This window comes from Lepidochelys kempii, chromosome 7 (genome assembly GCF_965140265.1).
Source record: "Lepidochelys kempii isolate rLepKem1 chromosome 7, rLepKem1.hap2, whole genome shotgun sequence".
Taxonomy (NCBI): Eukaryota; Metazoa; Chordata; order Testudines; family Cheloniidae; genus Lepidochelys; species Lepidochelys kempii.
Genome location: NC_133262.1, coordinates 25,312,735 through 25,338,582, shown reverse-complemented (window position 1 = coordinate 25,338,582; position 25,848 = coordinate 25,312,735). Strand labels below are relative to the sequence as shown.

Genomic DNA, 25,848 nt, shown 5'->3' with positions numbered 1-25,848 from the left:
AGAAAAAAGAATAAAGGACAGAACCTAGTAGCTAGAGAGATGGGAGCCAGGGAAAGAAGGGAGAGTGACATACTGCCTTGGGAAAGTATTTATAAAGAAAGTCTAGGGACAAAAAAAAAAAAAAATCACACAGGCTTTCAACTCTCAAGCAGAGAAGATATCTGAAAACTGTTTTCTCAGAAGTACTTTCTGTGTCACATGACACAAACAAGTATGTTTTTTAACAGATTTCCTAAATTCAGAAGAAGAATTTGTGATTACCCAGATGTCAAAAACTGAGAATTTTAACCTTTTTCAAACCTTTTCTTCTTTTCTCCTTAATGTGTTCTTTGGCAAATAACCCAAAGTACACAGAAAAATTAAATAATTTTTTAAAGTGCCACTTTTAAAAATTTAGCTCGCCTTAAGGGTGTCAAGGGCAGAAAGTGCAGCCTCTAGCGCTGGAATTGCCTCTGCCAGGTCACTCTCACACTCATTCTTCAGTTCCTGGGCTTCCGCTGCTTTTTCTGTAGCAATCTCTTCATCTATTTTCACAGTTTTACTTTTTGCTTCCACTTCTGCCGATTCCTTCTCTATAATCTAAAGAAAACACTCATGAGCAGAATTCATCGAACTTGCCACTGAATGGTGTTTATTCAATCAACTGTCTGGGGCTATGACGTAGAGCATCTATAAAATAATTTTGGTTTACTTCTTTGTCTTTTTCAGTAGGTTAGTATTAGAATCATTATTAATTTATGTGACACTGACCTGCATAAAAAATTGTTTTCTCAAAATAAACTGAAAAGAAAAGATCTGTAGGTAATGGGAATTTTGTAGGAGTAACATAACATCTCTGTGGACCCACGTCAATAGCTAGCAGAATCAAACAAACATAAGCAGCCTTAGATTTGAAATTGGAACTGAGAGACATATAAAAGGTGTTCTTTGCACTAAATAAGGGCTTTATATCCCTACAATTTTGAAATTCCTACCAAGAAACCCATCACTACGTGCACTAAGATTGCAGTTACTACAAATAGCTGTTTTTACAATACTTTTACAGTGAAAAAGGCCACAAGTTTACCAGGCGATTTTTTTGTGCCTCATGCTGCAACTTAAAAATGGATTTGTAATGTAAAATGATTTTTACAGGCCCCTAGTCTGTAATATAGACTATACCTATTGTGCTTTTTATTTTTTTTTTTGAGTGAAGAGGCCATCACTTGATTCAGGGCAATGACTCCCTCCCATTTCTGTCAATCTGACTACTAGTTTCCCTCAAAGCTTTTGGGTGTTGGGGACTCTGACCTGGAATGCAGATTTGTCAGAGAAGGCGGAATGTACTGGAATGCATTTTTAGAAAGCCATTTTTAAGTAACAGCCAAGTTGACAAAAACGTCAAGAAAGACTTCTGTCTATTTGGTACTACAGTTACTGTAAGAGCATCCACATACATCTACTAAGAGAGAGTTAAACTACCAAAATCCATGAAATTTTAATGAGAGTTGGGCACCCTACTTCCTTAGGCTCTGTTGAAAACCCCAGCCTATAACCTTAGGCCATGTCTACACTAGTAGGACTTCAGTGGTACAGCTGCACTGGTATACTACACTGGCAAAGTGCTCCGAGCATGGATGCAGTTTATACCAGCAAAACTGAGCTTTTGCCAGTATAGCTTATTCCAGCCCCATTGAGCAAAACAAGCTATACTAGCAAAAGTGCAGTTTTATCTGTAAACTGCAATCACTAGGGGCTTTTGCCAGCATAGTTATATCAGTCAGGGAATCAAACCTCTGACCAGCATAGCTATACTGGCAGACATTTTTAGTTTAGATAAAGCATCAATGTGTAACCACAGGCGCTTCAAAAACAAGAACAAAGCTTGTATCTTGAACTCATCTCCCTTGTAAGACAGACAGCATACGATAGCATAATTATACTACCCCTTTCAGGAATTCAGTGTAAAGCTCCTCCATGAATAACTGAGATTCTGAGGTATGGACAAATATATTGTACAGTAAGTACTCTTCATTAAAAACTAATTGCTTTGCAAGTGGCATTATGGATCTGTAATATTCACACAAACGCTGTACAATGTGCTTTCACGGGATTACTTAGGCTTTATCTACACTACAGAGGTAGGTCGACATAAGGCAGCTTATGTTGACCTAACTATGTTAGTGTTTACACTACATATCCTGCTGATATACGTGCTTTACTACACTGACATCATAACTCCACCTCCACGAGAGGGCTTACGTCAGTGTAGTTAGGGTGACACAGTGTCTGTGTAGACACTGTGTTTCTTATGTTGGCTGTTGGTTGTCATTCTTTTCCGCTGGAGCCGTGAAATTAAGAAGAAAGCGATCTCCCAAGCCAGGCTGCTACCAGGTTCTATCCAAGCCAGACTGCCACCCAGGCTCCCGGCTTGGGCTGCCGCCCGGGCTCCCCACTCTCCAGTGGGAGCCCTGCTGCCCCTCCTCCCAGGATCCCAGTTCCCCAATCCCCACTGGGAGCATGGCAGCTGACTGGACTCCAGGCGTGGATCTCCCTGCTGGAGGTGACAAGCCCCGGGTGGCTTCTCCTCTGCTCCTGGCTGGAAAAGGGGAGGCAAGAAGCCCAGGTGGTTGCCCTCTGCTCCTGGTTGGGAGTGTGAAGGCAAGAAGCCTGGGTGGCAGCTGGGCTCCCAGCAGGGAGCTGAATGGAGCTGAAAGCCCTGGTACTCAGCTCCCCACACTGCCCCTCTTCAGTTGGTGGAAATGCTCCTAATGAGGATGCACGCCACCAACAGAAGGAAGGTAATGTGGACACCAGCCACTGCAGTAATTACTGTGGTGGCTGTAAGTCGACCTAACAGATTGAGTTAAGACTGTAGCGTAGACATGCCCTCATATTAAGAAGGCAGCACAAAATGTGCATTTATATATTCAGTATTTTGGAGTTATACTACTCATTAATTAGTCTTCAGATCATACATAGGAATGGCCACACCTGACTATTCATGAGTCAAACTCAACAAAGCTGGTGCAAGACATTAAAAAGTATATCCTATGGAATTAGCTATGTCCATTATGCTCCCAAGGGGATTCATTCTTGCAGATTATTTCTGTCTTTTCTCCCCATCAGGATATCATTATGGGAGACAGCTTTACATTCTGCTGGGCTTTCATAGAGCTTTACCAGCAGGAGCCTCTAATGGGAACCCTACTTCCCCAGATTTCCTGGAAACCCCACCTTATCAACATGATAGTTTCTAATTAAAATAATAATTTAATCATTACAAATAACTCAAATTATGTATTTCAGCATTAAACAATATATTTGCTTAACTCTACCTTCATCATATTTGCATTATCCACTTTAGCCTCCTCCAGTTTGGGTTGCAGATCAACTAGTTCTTGCTTCATTTCACCAACCTAGATGGACATTTCTTTATAAAATTATCACAGTAGCAGTAAATGCTGATGCTAAAAATATAGCAAATAATAAGTGGAAAGTTTAACATTTAAATACAGTATAAAATCAAATATGGGTACTATATTTAAAAGAACCCCATAAAAACTTGTTATATTCCCTGAAAACAGGCTCAAACATTAGTGACAAGAACCTGTGGTTTAAAAATTAGAGAAACATCAGTACTATAAATACATAAAATTACTACATATAAGAACAGTGGGTGAAATCCCATTGATTTTAAATGGGGCCAGGATTTGATTTAGTGATATTGATTTTAATAATTTAAGCAAGGCTTTTATATCAAAACAAAGAAAACACTGCAGAAAGATTAATATTATAGTGCTCAATCCTGCAGCCCTTTGGTTTCATGGAGTCACATCCATGCAAGCACTTACTTAGACTGTAAGTTCTTTGGAGTACAGACCATCCCTTTATTATATATTTGCATAGTGCCTAGTACAGTGGAGCCGCTGTCTCTAGGCACTATCACAATATAAATAAACAAACAATGATGTCTGCAGAAAAATGGAAAAGTCCGTTTATCTTGGTCTTATGTTTTAAGACTGTGCTAAAAGCAGTGACCAGTGAGATACACTTTGCATGAAGGGAATGACATAGGTCACAATTCCTGGGTATAAAAGACAAAAAAACCAGGCTGTTCAGGTATGGTCCATGTAGGTATACGTATTTTCTACATACGAAGAAAAATATCCTGGCTCTATTTTTAAGATTGCAGCCTACTTTAAAATGTAGTAGTCTTTGGCCTTGCCTACACTATGAAATTACTCCGATTTTACAGAAGTCGATTTTTGGGAACAGATTGTATGAAGTTGAGTGCATGCGTCCACACTAAGCACATTAATTCGGTGGTGTGCGTTCACAGTACCGTGTCAAGCGTCGACATTGCGAGAGGTGCACTGTGGGTTCCTATCCCACAGCTCCCGCAGTCCCTGCTGCCCATTGGAATACTGGGCTGAGCTCCCAATGCCTGTTAGGGCCAAAAATTTGTTGCGGGTGGTTATGGGTAAATGTCATCAGTCAACCCTCCCTCCATGAAAGCAACGGCAGACAATCATTTTGCGCCCTTTTCCCTGGGTTGCCCGAGCAGACGCCATAGCACGGCAAGCATGGAGCCCATTCAGCTCACTGCAGCAGTTATGACCATTATAAACACCTCGCGCATTATCATGCAGTTTATGCGGAACCAGACCCTGAAAAACCAGGCAAGGAGGCGACAGCAGCGTGGTGACGAGAGTGATGAGGACATGGACAAAGATTTCTCTAAAACCACAGTCCCCAGAAATTTGGAGATCATGGTGTTAATGGGGCAGGCTCATGCCATGGAACGCCGATTCTGGGCTCAGGAAACAAGCACAGACTGGTGGGACCGCATAGTGTTGCAGGTTTGGGATGATTCCCAGTGGCTCCGAAACTTTTGCATGCATAAGGGCACTTTCATGGAACTTTGTGACTTGCTTTCCCCTGCCCTGAAAAGCGCAAGAATACCAAGTTGAGAGCAGCCCTCACAGTTGAGAAGAGAGTGGCAATAGCCCTGCGGAAGCTTGCAACGCCATACAGCTACCGGTCGTTGGGAATCAATTTGGAGTGGGCAAATCTACTGTGGGGGCTGCTGTGATGCAAGTAGCCAACACAATCATTGAACTGCTGCTATCAAAGGTAGTGACTCTGGGAAATGTGCAGGTCATAGTGGATGGCTTTGCTGCAATGGGATTCCCTAACTGTAGTGGGACTATAGATGGAACGCATATCCCTGTCTTGGGACCGGACCACCAAGGCAGCCAGTACATAAACCGAAAGGGGTACTTTTCAATGGTGCTGCAAGCACTGGTGGATCACAAGGGATGTTTCACCAACATCAACGTGGGATGGCTGGGAAAGGTTCATGATGCTCGCGTCTGCAGGAACTCTGGTCTGTTTAAACGACTGCAGAAAGGGATTTACTTCCCAGACCAGAAAATAACTGTTGGGGATGTTGAAATGCCTATTGTTATCCTTGGAGATCCAGCCTAACCCTTAATGCCATGGCTCATGAAGCCGTACACAGGCACCCTGGACAGTAGTAAGGAGCTGTTCAACTATAGGCTGAGCAAGTGCAGAATAGTGGTAGAATGTGCATTTGGACGTTTAAAGGGTCGCTGGTGCAGTTTACTGACTCACTCAGACCTCAGCGAAACCAATATTCCAATTGTTATTGCTGCTTGCTGCTGTGTGCTCCACAATCTCTGTGAGAGTAAGGGGGAGATGTTTATGGCGGGGTGGGAGGCTGAGGCAAATCACCTGGTCACTGAATACGCACAGCCAGACACCAGGATGATTAGAAGAGCACAGCAGGAAGCTGCATATCAGAGAAGCTTTGAAAACCAGGTTCATGACTGGCCAGGGTACCTTGTGACACTTCTGTTTGTTTCTCCTTGATGAAAACCCAACCCCTTGGTTGACTAATTCCCTGTTAGCCACCTGCCCTCCCCACTTTGATCACAGCTTGCTTGCAAAGGAAATAAAGTCACTATCATTTAAAAACCATGTATTCTTTATTAATTGATTATAAAAATAGGGAGATAACTCACAAGGTAGCCCGGGCGGGGTGTGGGAGGAGGGTAGGAGGGAAGAAAAAGGCCACTTCAAAACTTGTTGAATGACAGCCTTCTGTTGCTTGGGCTGTCCACTGGGGTGGAGTGGTTGGGTGCCCGGAGCCCCCTCCACCCCCTCCGCATTCTTGGGTGTCTGGGTGAGGAGGCTATGGAACTTGGGGAGGAGGGAAGGTGGTTAAACAGGGGCTGCAGCAGCAGTCTGTGATTCTGCTGCCGTTCCTGAACCTCCACCAGATGCCAGAGCATGTCCGTTTGATTCTGCAGTAGCTCCAGCGTTGCATCCTGCCTCCTCTCATCTTCCTGCTGCCACCTCTCATCTTGATCATCCCTCCTGTCCTCATATTCATTGGCTTCTTTCCTGTACTGTGCTACTGTGTCCCTCCACACATTCTGCTGAGCTCTGTCAGTGCCGGACGACTGCATGAACTCAGAGAACATTTCATCGCATGTGCGGTTTTTTTGCCGCCTTATCTGAGATAGCCTTTGGGACAGAGGAGGGAGGCTTGAAACATTTGCAGCTGTGGGAGGAAAAAAAGGGAGTGAAGTATTTAAAAAGATACATTTTACAGAACAATGGCTATACTCTTTCACAGTGAACAACACTATTCACTTGACATAGCACATGTGATTTCAGTACAAGGCAGCATTTTGCATCTTATATTGAGTGCCGGCGGCTTTGGTGTTAGAGATAACACATGCAGTGCCAGGCAACAGAATTCGGCTTGCAGGCGGCCATGGTAAGCCATAGTCTTTTGGCTTCTGCAACCTTCATAACAGCAGCGCCCTCCTTTCCTATACCAAGCAAAGCCCGTTGAGTTGGCCATTTAGTGCTGCAGTTTTTGTGTTAACGTGCAGCTGCAGAAACCAAACTAACCCCCCTGCCCATCCAATTCTCTGGGATGATCGCTTTACCCCTCCCCCCACCATGTGGCTGGTATCAGGGAAGATCACTGCTAGCCAAACGCGAACAGCTCAGCGCTAATGGCCCCCACCCCCTACTGCTTGGCTAACTGCAGGGAGGATTTCTTTTCAGCCACAGGCAAACAGCCCAGTAGGAACGGCCACCTCTGAATGTCCCCTTAATTAAATTCCCTGTATTTCAACCAGGTTACCATGAACGATATCACAGGATACCTGAGGATAGTACAGAGAGATAAAGAATGGATGTTGCTTGAATGCCAGCAAACACTGGGGACCATACACTGCCAGGCTTTGTCATGTAATGAGATCAGATTACTTGCTACTAGCATGGTGTGGTAAAGTGTCCTACCATGGAGGACGGAATAAGGCTGCTCTCCCCAGAAACCTTCTGCAAAGGCTTTTAGAGTTTCATGGAGCTTTTAGAGCTTCATGGAGATGTCCCTGGAGGATTTCCGCTCCATCCCCAGACACGTTAACAGACTTTTCCCAGTAGCTGTACTGGCCACAAATACATCTCAAGTCCTCAGGACAAATTAATCATTAAAAAACGCTTGCTTTTAAAATATGTATTATATTTAAAAAGGTACACTCACCCAGAGGTCCCTTCTCCGGCTTGGTTGAGTTGGGAGGCTATTTCAGTCAGGGTGATAAAAAGATCCTGGCTGTCAGGAAGAATGGTGTACTGTGTGCTCTCCTCAAGCTTGGTCGTCCTCCTCCTCATCTTCCCCGTCCGTAAAATCCTCAGGCACGGCGGAGAGTACCCCGTTATCAGAGTCCACGGACAGGGGTGGGGTAATGGTGGCGGCCCCCCCTAGAATTGCTTGCAGCTCAGCGTAGAAGAGGCACGTCTGGGGCTCTGTCCCGGAGCGTCTGTTTGATTGTTTGGTTTTCTGGTATGCTTGTCTGAGCTACATAAGTTTCACGTGGCACCGTGTTGAGTCCCTGCTGTAGCCTCTGTCCATCATGGCCTTGGACATTTTTTGAAATGTTTTGGCATTTCATCTTTTGGAACATAGTTCTGATAGCACGGATTCGTCTCCCCATACAGCAATCAGATCCAGTACCTCCCGTTTGGTCCATGCTGGAGCTCTTTTTCGATTCTGGGACTGCATGGTCACCTGTGCTGATGAGCTCGCCTGGCCAAACACGAAATGATATTCAAAAGTTCCCGGAGCTTTTCCTGTACACCTGAACAATGCATCCGAGTTCAGAGTGCTGTCCAGAGCGGTCACAATGGTGCACTGTGGGATGGCTCCGTCGAATTGTGTCCACACTAACCCTAATTTGAAATGGTGATGTCGATTTCAGCGCTAATCCCCTCATCGGGGAGGAGTACAGAAATCTATTTTAAGAGCCCTTTATGTCGACAAAAAAATGGCTTCGTTGTGTGGACAGGTGCAGGGTTAATTTGATTTAACGCCGCTAATTTCAACATAAACTCGTAGTGTAGACCAGGCCTTTGACTGACTGCAAATTTAATGAGGAAGTGAGAGATGAGTTGATGAAGCAGTGTTTGGATCCAGATCAGGTTTAGTACAGAGTTTGAGATCTGAGTCTGAGGCAAAATCAGGGTTAGGGTTCACATTTGGATTAGTCCATGCCATTATCTCACAAATTGTTCTCTGAGGACTTGTCTACATGGGTTGTATGTGTGTCTATGTGTTAATCTGCATTAATTTGAATTAATCTGATATGAAAATGCCTGAGTACACATGACACAAATCATGACAGCGCATTGACTCCAGATTCATTGCCAACACTGGAATCCTCTTTTAAAGTGCATTAATTTCAATGAGAATTGAATTAATGTGTTGTATTATTCATGTTCATGGACTGCTGCTGTGCACTACTTGGCAGTTCTCCAACTGCTATCCCATGCTGTTTGTGAGTGTCCATTACTGATCTGTGTACCTGTGTGCCTTTCACTATTCTGGGAAGTTGACCTGATGTACAAAGCTCTGTGAAAACTGGTACAAGGGCCAGAATTTGCCTTTTTGCTCCTGGATTCAAATACATCAGCATTGCTGTGATATAGAGTCATAGAGTTTAAGGTCAGAAGGGACCACCAGATCATCTAGCCTGACCTCCTGTATATTACAGGATGCCATCACCACCACCACCTGTGTACTAAATCCAGCAACTGAAAATTAGACAAAATATTACAGCCCACAAAAGACTGGACTGTGCCACAAGCAGAGAATAGGAGGGGCCGAGGTGCACCAGTGCTCAAGCCCTAAAATAGCAAGGAAATGATTAATTGTTACATACCCAGATAATCCTGGCAAGTGACCGACACCCACATGCTGCAGTGAAAGGCGAAAAAACCCCAAGGTCACTCCCAATTTGACCTGGGAGAAAATTCCTTCCCAACCCCACACATGGTAATCAGTTAGAGCCTGAAAATGTGAGCAAGAATCAGCCAGCAAAGCACATGAGAGAGAGACTGCTCAGTGCCACCTTATAGCCCTGGCTCTTCCCATCCAATGTCCCATCTCCAGCCAGGGCCATTCCTGATGCCTCACAGGAAGAAGATAAAAAACATCTCTCAGAATACATTGAGGGTGGGGGGAATCCCTTCCTGACCCCTGCTGAAACCCTGAAGCATGAACTCTGGGAACAAAAAACATAAACCAGAAATGAGTCCCAGGGCTGTTGAGCCCTGCCCCACCATACAATTGCACTCATAAATTTGTCTAGCTCTCTCTTAAAACTAATTAAGCTATTTGCCCACACAATTCCTATTGGGCTATCACTCCAGAAGCCTTATAATATGCCTCAAGCAGCCACTTGGAGTGTGTTGAGACCCTTGATCTCAATCTGTTAGTACAGCAAACTCTTGTGGACAAACACTGGAATAAAGATATTTTTGTGTACATTGCTGAGCAGATCTCCATGAGGGTTCACAACCAGGATGCTGACTGTCACGGATTGTGGGGGAGTCAGGGCCATGCACGCCCCACTTCCTGTGATTCACCGTGACTCTCAACCAGCCAGTAAAACAGAAGGTTTATTAGATGACAGGAACACAGTCCAAAATAGAGCTTGTAGGTACAGACAACAGGACCCGCTCAGTCAGATCCATCTTGGGGGGCAGAGAGCCCAGACCCTGGTGCTGGGCCTCCCTCCGTTTCCCCAGCCAGCTCCAAACTGACACTCCCCCCAGCCTCTCCTCTGGCCTTTGTCTCTCTCGTGGGCAAGACGACCATCTGATCTTTTTTCTCCAACACTTTCAGATGGCATCTTGCAGGGGAGGGGCCCAGGCCATCGGCCATTCTCTGTGCAGACACCTGCACATCCCTTCCCTCTAGGGCTCTACAAAAATCACACACCCTTATCCCCCGACCTAGATACTTAAGAAATGCACAGGGGAACTGAGGCACCCACACAGTATTCAGAGAAAACAAGTTTTTTCCTGCAGCTTCCCACCTATTCCACAAACAGCACCACCTTTCTTTCAGACAGCTCAATGTACACTTCACTACCATTCCACAACTACTGACGTAATAGTTAAACAGTTACTTCCTTCTGTCCAAGTGACCTTTGAATGGCTTCTTTAACCAGGGAAATAGAGAATAAACTGGGTCTCTCGCCAGATAGTTGAAGCAATCTCCACACCATTAATATCCATAGTGAGCTTGGATGCAAACTGTCCTTTCTCCATTAAGGTAAACTGAAGTGAATTCTCGAAGATCCTGGTACTGTGGACCCTTCCAGACCACCCTCTATTTACGTTAATAAGCCTGCCACAGTGATCAACCAGTCCTTAAAGCACCAGGCAGAAATACCCCTTTCTGTTTATAAACTCTGAGCTCTGGTACAGGGGGCAAATAATAGGCACACAGGTCCCATCAACTGCTCCAATACAGTATGGAAATCCAGGCGTGCAAAGCCATCAAACTCCTGAGCACTACCAAGCTTTATAACCTGGTGCAATAGTACCTTATGCATGGCATCGCACATCTGCATAACAATGGCATCAGCAGTCAATCTCCCTACACCTAATTGGTTGGTTACAAATCAATAACACTTGTGAGTGGCCAGCTTCCGATGGCATTGGCAACCTGCTTCTCAACAGGTATAGGGCACTCCTCACTGTGGATTAAATCCCTTGTGTAGACAAGCCCTGAGATTTCTGCCCAAAATAAAACCTGAATTGTGAAAATCTTATAAGACCTCCTGTTCTCATGATACTTCTGATATTCTGGCACCAAAGCTTACATGCATAGCTATTCTGATGAGGTTTTTGGCTACATCTGAGCCAAAACTGAAAAATAAATTCTCTGCTATTTTTAGAGAGAGAAGGTGGATGAGGTAATATCTTTTATTGGACCAACTTTTGTTGGTGAGAGAGACAAGCATTCAAGCTACACAGACCACTTCTTAATCCAAAACCAAACCCATAGGGGTTGTTTCAGGTGTAGGGATTGGAATCTAGCTCCCACCTTGGAAATTTTAAGGTTTTGATTTGAGGTTCTGCTTTTGGCTTGTCTCTATAGAACTGTTTCTGAGTTCAATTTCTGCCTGTTCTAACATGTGTATCTACTCACCTGAGATTCAGCAAAAGCTAGTTTATCTAGTCCATTAGTATAACCCTTTTTGGCTTTCATCACAGTATCCCGTTTTTGAGTTAAAAGTTGCTGGAAGGCAGCAATGAGTTCAAGATAAGAAGTAGGAGTGACATAGTTATGTCGTCTCAGGGTTTCCAAGAATCTATGGAAAAGAAAGATAATCTTTCTAACTACAGTTAATGAAACATAAAAGGGGTGGAAAATAAAAAGTGTGACAACTAACAGGAATGATCCATTTGTTTCAAAAATAAAAATGTCACACAAACATGTTCTAAACTTGCACAGTTCTTCAAATTTACAACTTCACAGTACAGAAATTATCAGTAATGACGGTGACTAAACTACCTTACTAAGTAATGTGGTCCATCACCTAATTGCCTTAATTGTTAACAAATGTTCTCTAACCTAGTACTTTATTTTTAATTTTAGATTATTCTTAATTTTACCACTTTTGATAGCATAAAAAGTCTCATCTTATCCTCCTTATACCTTTATTTATATAAAATATCACCCCGTTTTTTAAAAATATACAAAACTAACTTTTCAGAGAGTGACAAAACAGAAGTATGGAAGTGTTTACAGATGGGCACCACTTCTTGACGTTCATTGTCTGTGAGCTGAAGTGTTTCTAAGAATTTATTAGCCACACGTTCAAGGGCATCTTCAGGCCATGGCTGAAAAAAAAGGCAGAGGGAGGAAATAAAATGTAGGTGTTACCACTCATGATTTGTGCAAAGACGTAATTTTTACACTTTGGAACAAGCAATTTCTTTAATGCGTCCAACAAATTATGTCTCAAGAAATGGTTTGCTGGAGGCTAATCAATAGATCTAGCTGCAGTTTAATTGCTGATAACACCATTTGTAAGGACTGTTGCCTTTAGCAATTAAAGGTAATTATCCAGGTTTTAGTTCTGCTAAGGAATCTCTATCTTCAGTTTTTCCCAGCAGCATAGGAAAACACTGTGCAGCATCACAAAGTGAAATCTCCCCCACACTTGTCAGCCATTCCAAATTGCTTACACCTTTGCTTCCAACTTGTTGATCCTGTAAACTGGCAACAGAAATTATGAACGTATTACTTTTTCACCCAACTGATTTTGTTAACAAAAAAAATCTAGGTTAATTATACACTGTTATATTGGAACCAAGATTCAGATGTGAACAACTATTTTAAAATCTTGAATGCCTTGAGACACAGCACATCATATATTATCTGATTAAACAAAACAATCAATAATCATCAGATGAAGGAATGAAGCATCATTAGAGAGCAAGTTGTTGATGACAGAGTAACACTAGGAACAACCGTGCTGAAACTGGTCAGCCCCTACAATATTCTGCATCTCGACATTCTAATTTTTTTAAATTATTTTTTAGCTTTACCTGTAACAGGGTGAAATATCAAATAGTTTCTCAAAAACATGAGTGAGGATGACTTGTTATACTTTAAATATTTTGAGAGAGGCTGACCCCTGCTAGCCAGAGGGTAGAAGGGAAACATAATGGGGTATGAAAATACAGGTATTATTAGAAAACTGAAACCCTCTGTTGAGGCAGCAACATATTTTTACAAACCTGGAACCAGTCAATAGTACAACAATTGATGAGAGACGGGAATTGTCTCAGACGATTGCGGAAAGCATCTCCGATTGGGCTGAATGCTACCACAACGTGGAGATTTTCTTTGCAGCGGTTCACGAAGTAGGCAAACAAGGCCAGGGGACTGAGTTCATCATGTTTACTGCCAGCTTGAGCTACTGCACGAACTCCCTAGAGAATAATGGATGGGATGGGGAAGCCTGTGATTAATAACCTGTCATTAAATACTGTATTTCAAAATTATTTAAATCATCCTTTTTTGACATCACATGATCTAAAATGTAGTATAGGTAAAATAAGACAAAACCTGCTAATAAACAGAATAAAATTAGAAAAACAGAACAATAAGCAAATAATATTTGGGGGTGCCACACTCGTAGTTATCTAAAAGAAAAGGAGTACTCGTGGCATCTTAGAGACTAACAAATTTGTTTGAGCATAAGCTTTTGTGAGCTACAGCTCACTGCCTCCGATGAAGTGGGCTGTAGCTCACGAAAACTTATGCTCAAATAAATTTGTTAGTCTCTAAGGTGCCACAAGTACTCCTTTTCTTTTTGCGAATACAGACTAACACGGCTGCTACTCTGAAACCTGTCGTATTTATCTGTAACTCTGCCACCACTATTCTAGAACTAATTTCCTGCTGGTTTGACCAATCTAGTATTCTAGATTAGGATAAAGATTAAACTGGTTAAAATGTGACCTTCTCTTTATGGGGAGGTTATAAATCACATTCTGAAAATCAGAATTTGAAATGGAACCTCCTCAGGCAATAAAGTATCTTAGCCTTTTATTAGTAACACAACAATAAGACAATTAAAATCAATCTTCAACCACTTACAAAAACATTTTAAAAGATATAAATTATTAATATAAATTAAAAAGGTGCAAATTATTATCCTCATTTTAAGGAAAGTCAATCTCATAAAAATCAATGTTCTTCTTCCTCTAATATACATTTTAAGTGCCATATACCACACCAACCTCCTAAACTACATTTCATAAAAATAAACAACTTACTGAAAGCATTTTTGAAAGTGATACTCAAAACAATTCTTTAAAAGGATGTGCAGTATTTACCTACAGGTAGAGAAGGATTCAAATGTCCAGATACACAAACATATCACATTTAATCATTTGCAAAAACTTTTCTTCAAAGAAGAAACCTTATATTCTGAATATATGAAGCATCTACACCGTTACTCTGTACTGTTCTTACAATACAATAAATACTGATCTCAATTAACTAACAATCCACAAAAAACAGATCATCCATTTCCCTAAAATTCAAAAGTTTTTTCCACAAAATATGACTATTTCACATAACCTAGCAATTATTTTTTAGAAATCTATAAAGTGGAAAGATAGATTGGTGATAGAATTATTTTGATTGAACATATTTTTATGAACAATGAATGAGTTTATCTCAACTGACATGCTGCAGAATAACTACCACATTTAAATGCTACATGGAAAAAAATTATTTGAAATTAAAGAATATATTCAAAAGAACTATGAAATTGAAACAGAACTATCCATAGCCAACCATCTTTAATAAATACTTGGTTAAAATGAAAAGATAATACCTTAAAAATCCAATCAATTAAAATCATCATATAATCTAACTTCTTTGCAAATTATATGGAATGCTGCTCTCAATATATTTATCAAACCACAATGAAAGAAATGTTTTTTTTTAAAATGTATCAAGTAACATAACTAATTAAATAAAAACATTTGTGCATGTACGGTGCATCAACTTCTATGAGTTTTGGAAATGTAACACCCTGATGGTTCATTAGTTGACATACCATGGACATGTGAAAAGATTAAGACCTAAATTTTCAAAATACTACTCTAATTTTGAATGTCCAACTTATGAAACCTAAGCCCTGATTTTTGGAAGTGCTAAGCACTCAAAATGTGTGAACAGTATTCTGAAAATGGAAAAGGAGTACTTTTGGCAATTTAGAGACTAACAAATTTACTTGAGCATAAGCTTTCGTGAGCTACAGCTCACTTCATTAAGGTGCCACTAGTACTCCTTTTCTTTTTGCGAATACAGACTAACACGGCTGCTACTCTGTTAATTGTATCCAGTTTGCAAATTAATTCCAATTCAGCAGTGTCTTGTTGGAGTCTGTTTTTGAAGTTTTTTTGTTGAAGAATTGCTACATTTAGGTCTGTAATCGAGTGACCAAAGAGATTGAAGTGTTCTCTGACTGGTTTTTGAATGTTATAATTCTTGACGTCTGATTTGTGTCCATTTATTCTTTTACATAGAGGTTGTCCAGTTTGGCCAATGTACATGGCAGAGGGGCATTGCTGGCACATATCACATTGGTAGATGTGCAGGTGAACGAGCCTCTGATAGTGTGGCTGATGCGATTAGGCCCTATGATGGTGTCCCCTGAATAGATATGTGGACACAGTCAGCAACAGGCTTTGTTGCAAGGATAGGTTCCTGGGTTAGTGGTTCTGTTGTGTGGTGGGTGGTTGCTGGTGAGTATTTGCTTCAGGTTGGGGGGCTGCCTGTAAGCAAGGACTGGCCTGTCTCCCAAGATCTGTGAGAGTGATGGGTCGTCCTTCAGGATAGGTTGTAGATCCTTGATGATGTGTTGGAGAGGTTTTAATTGGGGGCTGAAGGTGATGGCTAGTGGCGTTCTGTTGTTTTCTTTGTTGGGCCTGTCCTGTAGTAGGTGACTTCTGGGTACTCTTCTGGCTCTGTCAATCTGTTTCTTCACTTCCGCAGGTGGGTATTGTAGTTGTAAGAATGGTTGATAGAGATCTTGTAGGTGTTTTTCTCTGTCTGAGGGGTTGGAGCAAATGCAGTTGTATCATAGAGCTTGGCTGTAGACAATGGATCGTGTGATGTGGTCTGGATGAAAGCTGGAGGCATGTAGGTAGGAATAGTGGTCAGTAGGTTTCCGGTATAGGGTGGTGTTTATGTGACCATCACTTATTAGCACCGTAGCGTCCAGGAAGTGGATCTGTTGTGTGGACTGGTCCAGTCCGAGGTTGATGGTGGGATGGAAATTATTGAAATCATGGTGGAATTCCTCAAGGGCTTCTTTTCCATGGGTCCAGATGATGAAGATGTCATCAATAAGGCGCAAGTAGAGTCGGGGCGTTAGGGGACGAGAGCTGAGGAAGCGTTGTTCTAAGTCAGCCATAAAAATGTTGGCATACTGTGGGGCCACACAGGTACCCACAGCAGTGCCGCTGATTTGAAGGTGTACATTGTCCCCAAATGTGAACCTCAGAAACAACTCTGACATCATAATCAAAAAGGCTGACAAAGGAGGTGCTGTTGTCATCATGAATAGGTCAGAATATGAACAAGAGGCTACTAGGCAGCTCTCCAACACCACTTTCTACAAGCCATTACCCTCTGATCCCACTGAGGGTTACCAAAAGAAACTACAGCACTTGCTCAAGAAACTCCCTGAAAAAGCACAAGAACAAATCCGCACAGACACATCCCTGGAATCCCGACCTGGGGTATTCTATCTGCTACCCAAGATCCATAAACCTGGAAATCCTGGATGCCCCATCATCTCAGGCATTGGCACCCTGACAGCAGGATTGTCTGGCTATGTAGACACCCTCCTCAGGCCCTACGCTACCAGCACTCCCAGCTACCTTCGAGACACCACTGACTTCCTGAGGAAACTACAATCCATCAGTGATCTTCCTGAAAACACCATCCTGGCCACTATGGATGTAGAAGCCCTCTACACCAACATTCCACACAAAGATGGACTACAAGCCGTCAGGAACACTATCCCCGATAATGTCATGGCAAACCTGGTGGCTGAACTTTGTGACTTTGTCCTTACCCATAACTATTTTACATTTGGGGACAATGTATACCTTCAAATCAGTGGCACTGCTGTGGGTACCTGCATGGCCCCACAGTAATGCCAACATTTTTATGGCTGACTTAGAACAATGCTTCCTCAGCTCTCGTCCCCCAACACCCCTACTCTACTTGCGCTATATTGATGACATCTTCATCATCATCATCTGGATGACTGGAAAAAGGCTAATGTAGTGCCAATCTTTAAAAAAGGGAAGAAGGAGGATCCTGGGAACTACAGGCCAGTCAGCCTCACCTCAGTCCCTGGAAAAATCATGGAGCAGGTCCTCAAAGAATCAATCCTGAAGCACTTGCATGAGAGGAAAGTGATCAGGAACAGCCAGCATGGATTCACCAAGGGAAGGTCATGCCTGACTAATCTAATCGCCTTTTATGATGAGATTACTGGTTCTGTGGATGAAGGGAAAGCAGTGGATGTTTTGTTTCTTGACTTTAGCAAAGCTTTTGACACTGTCTCCCACAGTATTCTTGTCAGCAAGTTAAGGAAGTATGGGCTGGATGAATGCACTATAAGGTGGGTAGAAAGCTGGCTAGATTGTCGGGCTCAACGGGTAGTGATCAATGGCTCCATGTCTCATTGGCAGCCGGTATCAAGTGGAGTACCCCAAGGGTTGGTCCTGGGGCCGGTTTTATTCAATATCTTCATAAATGATCTGGAGGATGGTGTGGATTGCACTCTCAGCAAATTTGCGGATGATACTAAACTGGGAGGAGTGGTAGATACGCTGGAGGGGAGGGATAGGATACAGAAGGACCTAGACAAATTGGAGGATTGGGCCAAAAGGAATCTGATGAGGTTCAATAAGGATAAGTGCAGGGTCCTGCACTTAGGACAGAAGAACCCAATGCACAGCTACAGACTAGGGACCGAATGGCTAGGCAGCAGTTCTGCGGAAAAGGACCTAGGGGTGACAGTGGACGAGAAGCTGGATATGAGTCAGCAGTGTGCCCTTGTTGCCAAGAAGGCCAATGGCATTTTGGGATGTATAAGTAGGGGCATAGCGAGCAGATCGAGGGACGTGATCGTTCCCCTCTATTCGACATTGGTGAGGCCTCATCTGGAGTACTGTGTCCAGTTTTGGGCCCCACACTTCAAGAAGGATGTGGATAAATTGGAGAGAGTCCAGCGAAGGGCAACAAAAATGATTAGGGGACTGGAACACATGAGTTATGAGGAGAGGCTGAGGGAGCTGGGATTGTTTAGCCTGCAGAAGAGAAGAATGAGGGGGGATTTGATAGCTGCTTTCAACTACCTGAAAGGGGGTTCCAAAGAGGATGGCTCTAGACTGTTCTCAATGGTAGCAGATGACAGAACAAGGAGTAATGGTCTCAAGTTGCAGTGGGGGAGGTTTAGATTGGATATTAGGAAAAACTTTTTCACTAAGAGGGTGGTGAAACACTGGAATGCGTTACCTAGGGAGGTGGTAGAATCTCCTTCCTTAGAGGTTTTTAAGGTCAGGCTTGACAAAGCCCTGGCTGGGATGATTTAACTGGGAATTGGTCCTGCTTTGAGCAGGGGGTTGGACTAGATGACCTTCTGGGGTCCCTTCCAACCCTGATATTCTATGATTCTATGATCTGGACCCATGGAAAAGAAGCCCTTGAGGAATTCCACCATGATTTCAACAATTTCCATCCCACCATCAACCTCAGCCTGGACCAGTCCACATAAGAGATCCACTTCCTGGACACTATGGTGCTAATAAGCAATGGTCACATAAACACCACCCTATCCCGGAAACCTACTGACCGCTATTCCTATCTACATGCCTCCAGCTTTCATCCAGACCACACCACACGATCCATGCTCTACGATACAACTGCATTTGCTCCAACCCCTCAGACAGAGAAAAACACCTACAAGATCTCTATCAACCATTCTTACAACTACAATACCCACCTGCTGAAGTGAACAAACAGATTGACAGAGCCAGAAGAGTACCCAGAAGTCACCTACTACATGACAGGCCCAACAAAGAAAACAACAGAATGCCACTAGCCATCACCTTCAGCCCCCAATTAAAACCTCTCCAACGCATCATCAAGGATCTACAACCTATCCTGAAGGACGACCCATCACTCTCACAGATCTTGGGAGACAGGCCAGTCCTCGCTTACAGACAGCCCCCTAACCTGAAGCAAATACTCACCAGCAACCACACACCACACAACAGAACCACTAACCCAGGAACCTATCCTTGCAACAAAGCCCGTTGCCAACTGTGTCCACATATCTATTCAGGGGACACCATCATAGGGCCTAATCGCATCAGCCACACTATCAGAGGCTCGTTCACCTGCACATCTACCAATGTGATATATGCCATCATGTGCCAGCAATGCCCCTCTGCCATGTACATTGGCCAAACTGGACAACCTCTATGTAAAAGAATAAATGGACACAAATCAGACGTCAAGAATTATAACATTCAAAAACCAGTCGGAGAACACTTCAATCTCTTTGGTCACTCGATTACAGATCTAAAAGTTGCAATTCTTCAACAAAAAGACTTCAAAAACAGACTCCAGCGAGCGACTGCTGAATTGGAATTAATTTGCAAACTGGATACAATTGACTTAGGCTTGAATAAAGACTGGGAGTGGATGGGTCATTACACAAAGTAAAACTATTTCCCCATGTTTATTCCGCCCCCACCCCCCACCGTTCCTCAGACGTTCTTGTCAACTGCTGGAAATGGCCCACCTTGATTATCACTACAAAAGGTATTTTCCCCCCCTCCGCTCTCCTGCTGGTAATAGCTCACCTTAAGTGATCACTCTGGTTACAGTGTGTATGGTAACACCCATTGTTTCATGTTATCTATGTATATAAATCTCCCCACTGTATTTTCCACTGAATGCATCCGATGAAGTGAGCTGTAGCTCACAAAAGCTTACGCTCAAATAAATTTGTTAGTCTCTAAGGTGCCACAAGTACACCTTTTCTTTTTGTGAATACAGACTAACACAGTTGCTACTCTGTATTCTGAAAATGTAGGTCTAACCCTATTCTGGGAAGATATAATTGATGACATACACTTTCTGCCCATTTCTGGCCTTGGTTATACTAGTGCACTTGCCACTGATTTCCATGTAAACTGCAGGGGTGCAGTGAAAAAGTGATTTGTGCTTTTATTATGGCATTCCACAAACAAAACAACCCTCCCCAACCACACACACCAACAATACACATACACCATCAAACAACGTCCTCCTACCTTTGTTTAAAAGGGATTGAAGTATGTTAAATGTGACATGCCACCAAAAGAAAAACAAGGAAATGCCTAGTTATGGGACATTTAACCATGCCCTAATGCCCACGCAAGAAGCTTCTACTGACAGAGACAGACTACATAGTCCCAGAGAACTTATTTCTTCCTCCAAGTAATAAGAAAAAGTGCAAATCCATCATTACAAGCTCAGCAACATTAGCAAATATTGAGGGTTGGCATATAAGCACAAGTTACGTGTATAGTGTGTTATGTATGTGTGAGGAAAGCATGAGCTCAGAATTAAGGTTTGTACCAGAGGCAGGATGTATCAACCATCCCATTTTATAAACAAGTTAACACAATTTACAAGAAGATCTTGTGAAAACAAGATTTCATGAGATCCAGTAAAAGTCATTAAATGAACTGTACATATCCAAATGGGCACTTTAAAAAAATATATTGTTAAATTCTTGATGCAAAAATTTTGCAGTTTTGTTTTAAAATTGTGTTGCTGGGGCAAGTTAACTTATGGTTCCCCTTTTAAATTTACTATTTATTGTTAAACCACAATGAAAATAAGAGATTACATTTTAAGAGAAATATAGCCATTTTTTAAGGATACCTCCATAATGTCTTGTTTTTCATCTGCTGCAAAAAGATTAGGTACTTCTCCAGTATTGAGAACACTGTCAATATCTTCCAAGAAAGCTTCTTCTTTAATCTGTGTGTCTGTGATTATAAACACAGTTTTCAAGCCCTTCATGCCTGCACTCTTCAGAAGGTTCTATAAGGTTCAAAAAATTAACTTTAAGTCGATTTGAAAGTATGGCACACTCTGGAACACACTTCTTGAAAATTAAAACCAAAACACATGCATGTTAATCATGGGCGGTGGGTGAAACGTCCCATGGGGGAGGCAAGCTCCTTGTCCTGCCTCTTCCGTCCACAGCCCCGCCCACACTCCACCCCTGCTCTGCCCCAGATCCCGCCCCCACCCACCACTGACTCGCCACTCACCTCTTCACTCTCCCAAGATCCCCCCCTCTGCTCACCTCCTCCCCACCCGCTGCTCGCCTCCTCACCCTCCCCCCGCGCCAGACCCTTTCCCTGCCCGCTATGAGACCCCCCCCACCACCTGCTGTGCAGCTGGCTCGCCACTCGCCTCCTCACCCTGCAGCTGCCCCCCACCCCGTGACTACCTCCCCCCTTTTCACCTTAAAACACTAATAACATTCCCCAAGGGAGCTGAACAGGCAACAAGTATAGCTCAATTGCCAGACAGATTCTCCTCTGGGTGGCAGGGAGTTCGGTGTATGCTATAGAGAGAGAGATGAAAAGCCAGGCTACCTGCGCCAACCTGAAGCCTAATCTCTCCTTTTGAAAAAGTGCTTGTCGTTCACAGCCTGCATTAAGGCAGTAGTTTAATCACTTTTCTTACACAAAATTCCCTGCCAGACTCGTTTACTTAAACTGGGTTTGAATAAAATGCCTAGATCAAGAAATAAACTCACTAGCTATGTCAGCTCCTCCTTGAGCCAGGTTAACACTTACTTCTTCTGGGTACAGAGAATAACTGAAGGGTTGTCATTTGGAAACTGTTTTTAATCCCAATAATACATTTTCCTACAATATAAAAGCCAGCTGAATGTGGCCAAAGGCTTCCTGAGCATTGGCAAATACCTGTTAAATGGCTTCATTACTACTTTAATGGCTCTTTAACAGTTGCAGTGGTCTCTGGAAGGCTTTTTCACTGTGTAAAGTTACTCAGGGATCCCCTCCGCTCACCTTCTCACTCCTTCCATCCACGTCTGCCACTGACTCCCTGCTGGCATTCTCACACATACACACACGCCCCGCAGGAAGGAGGGGGTGAAGAGAGATGTGGCTGGCAGCTGTGGGGACCTCCAAAGGGAAAGAGGATGGGGTAGAGGAGGAAGATTCACCCCAGGCAGCAGCAGCAAGCCATGGGAGCTTCAGGGAAGGGTCAGAGCAGGGAGGGGAAGAGGCGAGAGGGTGGGGGCACCAGAGCCCAGGTGTTGGGTAGCAGGGATGGCTGTGCTAGTGGAGGCAATGCCTCCCCTTGCCTATTATACCTGCCACCCATTATGTTAACACTCACCTTCAGATCTTCTCTCCATTCATTCATACCATAGCTCTTAGAGATCTCTGGCTGAAAAATATACATTTTTGCCATGGCTGTAGCCAAACGGGTCAAAGACTGGCGTCCACTCCCTCCCATTCCAACCAGTAAGACATTGCCACCTGACTGCTTTAGAATACGACTTATCCGAGACAAATGTTCCAACACGTACCTGACAATGAAATAGATTAAACATCATGATGAAAAGAGACAAAGTACATTTATAAATGTTTTACATTTTTCTAAGCTAATATTTTTATGTTCTGTCAATAAGTCTGGGAGATGAGAACAGAAAGTCATGTTTGCCCAACTTCCTGCCCAGAAGAGTACCTCCAAAGCTGGATATGTAGCCATTAAACCAATCTTTCATAACTGTTGTGACAACTATATACACATCACCCGATCACTAAATATAAGCTTTAGGAATTAGTGGGCTTGGACTGATGGAGATGTCAATCTAAAAGAAGAAATCAACAGATAAGGAAATTTCCAAGTCTAAAGCACAGTTGCTCTGTTAGTCCTAACTTTTGGGAAATATCAATAGTATGAACAGAATAGGGAAGAATACATGGGAAAGAATATGGGATAGGTCAATGTTTTCCCCCTTCAAAATGCATTTTGTTGCTGATTTTGGGAAACACAGAATTGAGCAATTTCTTTAAAAGGTGGCATCTGGAGATGACTGAATGAAAGTTAGTGCACTGGAACAGTGAAAAAGCTATTTTCCCATCCTCATATTTGAACAGTGTGTCAGAAAGGAGATGAAGAGGAAGGCCGCCAAAAGTAAGAGTCTTGCTTTCAACCTTGGCTGGGAGAGGGGTAAGAATTCCTTCCTAAGGAAGCATAAAACTCATTTAAGAAGATGAAGGGGGACACCATTTAAATTGGTTTCAAAAACGTTCAATCATCTCAAAGAAAGCAAATTCTGACTTATCCTGAAAAGCCAGTTCAGGATATTTTTTTATGTGCTTGGTCACTAGGAGACCAGTGGCTTGGTCTGATCAGCCTAGAACCTCACAGGAGGAACTGCAGCTGTGATTAGTAGGGCATGGCTGTGCAGCCCCTCTCAGACTTGGAATTCCTTTCCCTGGTGAAATGAGGGTCCAGAAGCCACAAGCAAAAATGGTAGAATTCTCCCCTAACAGATAGTTAGAGAGTCACTTCACAGCTAAAAGAAAAAGAGTATTTGTGGCACCTTAGAGACTAACCAATTTATTTGAGCATAAGAAAAGTACTCCTTTTCTTTTTGCGAATACAGACTAACACGGCTGCTATTCTGAAACTTCACAGCTATAGTATCATCTGGATCTAGTGCAGCACTTCTAAATTACAAACATGAGTGCTCCTGCAAAGGGTCCCTGGGGAGAAAAATGTTACTTCAAACATCAGTTAACTGAAGAAATAAGCAGAGACATGAAAGGAAAAGATCACTGCTTACCCACCTACTCCCTTTCCCCACCAAAAAAGGAAAAATAAAGTCAGTTGAAAATAACAAAGCAGGATTGCTCGTCTCCCATCAGAACAGAACTTCTGGTGCAAAGTGTAGTGCATTTGCTTCCCAGTAAAATCATTTGAATTGCCCCCAGCATCTGCCAAGAGGTAATGTAATCAGCGACAGTTTGGTGGAGACATGTAAAGGGTAAGAGAGAGGTAAAAAGTGTACTTCTCAAAAATGAATATTATTACAAAGTTGTTTATTGCCTAAAGCTGTTAATAATGCCAAGTATGTGCACCTGAAAATTACAAGGTTCATTCTTGTCTTGTGAGTTTGGTTATATTCTTCCAAACACTGCTCTACAACATCACTGAACTGTTGAACACTTGGAATTTCAACATAAAGTCTTTCATCTCCTTCAAGGTCAGGGTTCATGTAATCACCAAATATCAGACTTCTCATGTCTTCTTCAGTTACCTATGGTATAAAATCAATAAATTGCAAAGTGAAACTTAATTGTCATTTTCCTACATGGACTAATTAATGAGCAATACATTAGCACACTTTAGAGATCACACTTCCTAGTCACAATACTGATCCAAGTAGACAAGCCCTTTGATACAAGTAACCATTTTTGTTGTTTACTGGATAAACTTTCTTTTTTGTATTGGGGTGTTTTATCAGTGTTTATTGATTAAAACAAAAAATCAAAATCCCTACTAATAGGTCATGTCCAACTCTAGTAAATATTTATTTATTCATTGAACACAATTAATTAAAATGCTGTTCATAGTCTCATGCACAAACATAATCAAAACTTTCAGGATATAACACAGAGGTATGGGTAGCACCCTTCTTCCTCATCTTAGGAAGTAATAACTTGAACCTGGATTTGTGCAGGAAATAGCCCAACTTGATTGACATGCACATTGTGTAAAGAGTTGTCACTTTGGATGGGCTATCACCAGCAGGAGAGTGAATTTGTGTGGGGGGGTGGAGGGTGAGAAAACCTGGATTTGTGCTGGAAATGGCCCACCTGATGATCATTTTAGATAAGCTATTACCAGCAGGACAGTGGGGTGGGAGGAGGTATTGGTTCATATTCTCTGTGTATATATAAAGCCTGCTGCAGTTTCCACGATATGCATCTGAGGAAGTGAGCTGTAGCTCACGAAAGCTTATGCTCTAATAAATTGGTTAGTCTCTAAGGTGCCACAAGTACTCCTTTTCTTTTTGCGAATACAGACTAACACGGCTGTTACTCTGAAACCTGTCATTGAGCCATAAGGTAAGTTCCTTGTCTACACATCCATTAAATGGCAAAAGAGAGTGGGAAAAACATATTAAAAAACAAAAATCATCCAAAAAACTAGAATGTGATCACAACAAAAAACAGATTGTTCACCTTTATCGGTCCCTTAGAATTTGTATTTACTATGCTAAACAATCTATTCCACCTTGTATTTAGCTATGACACTCCAAGTGCCTTTCACAGGCCTGAAGAAGAACTCTGTGTAACTTGAAAGCTTGTCTCCTTCACTAATGGAAGTTAGCAATGTTTTAATGCAGAAGTTGATCCATCCTAGCTTCTGTGTAACTGGACTTTTTCTTTCTATTTTTAATCTCTTCACTAATGGAAGAGATTGAAGCTTGTCTCCTTCACTAATGGAAGTTAGCAATGTTTTAATGCAGAAGTTCATCCATCCTAGCTTCTGTGTAACTGGACTTTTTCTTTCTATTTTTAGACTCCTGAATATCTCAAATAAAGAATCTGCCTAAAAGGGCAAGTCCTAAGCAAAAAAAAACTGTTAGGTTCAAATAATACTTAAATTATGCCAAAATATCCTTTAAGGGACTTTGAATATGGACAAAACTTGGGAGGGAAATACGAAATGCGGAGCCAGGCTTGGGGGTGAATCCTGGGACTAATATGTGGGACAGCTGTGCCTTTATGAAAAATAAGGAATAGTTCTTTATGACAGAAAGCAGTGAGATCCCCAACATGTCTGATCAAAGTAATAGCTGCTGAGGCTGCATAGAA

At 42.5% G+C, this 25,848-nt stretch overlaps 1 protein-coding gene across 6 annotated transcripts in view; it reads right to left on the bottom strand.

The window, feature by feature from the left end:
• Nucleotides 1–25,848, bottom strand: part of DNAH12 (dynein axonemal heavy chain 12) — a 180,590-nt gene that overhangs the window by 56,922 nt on the left and 97,820 nt on the right. For all 6 annotated transcript variants that reach the window (XM_073351483.1, XM_073351485.1, XM_073351484.1 and 3 more), the window contains 8 exons: nucleotides 24,106–24,284; nucleotides 22,352–22,544; nucleotides 20,855–21,016; nucleotides 13,117–13,311; nucleotides 12,080–12,213; nucleotides 11,519–11,681; nucleotides 3,318–3,398; nucleotides 403–579 (listed from right to left, as the gene is read on the bottom strand). In XM_073351483.1, the coding sequence (XP_073207584.1) occupies nucleotides 403–579; nucleotides 3,318–3,398; nucleotides 11,519–11,681; nucleotides 12,080–12,213; nucleotides 13,117–13,311; nucleotides 20,855–21,016; nucleotides 22,352–22,544; nucleotides 24,106–24,284 (1,284 nt within the window). The remainder of the gene's footprint in view (nucleotides 1–402; nucleotides 580–3,317; nucleotides 3,399–11,518; nucleotides 11,682–12,079; nucleotides 12,214–13,116; nucleotides 13,312–20,854; nucleotides 21,017–22,351; nucleotides 22,545–24,105; nucleotides 24,285–25,848) is intronic.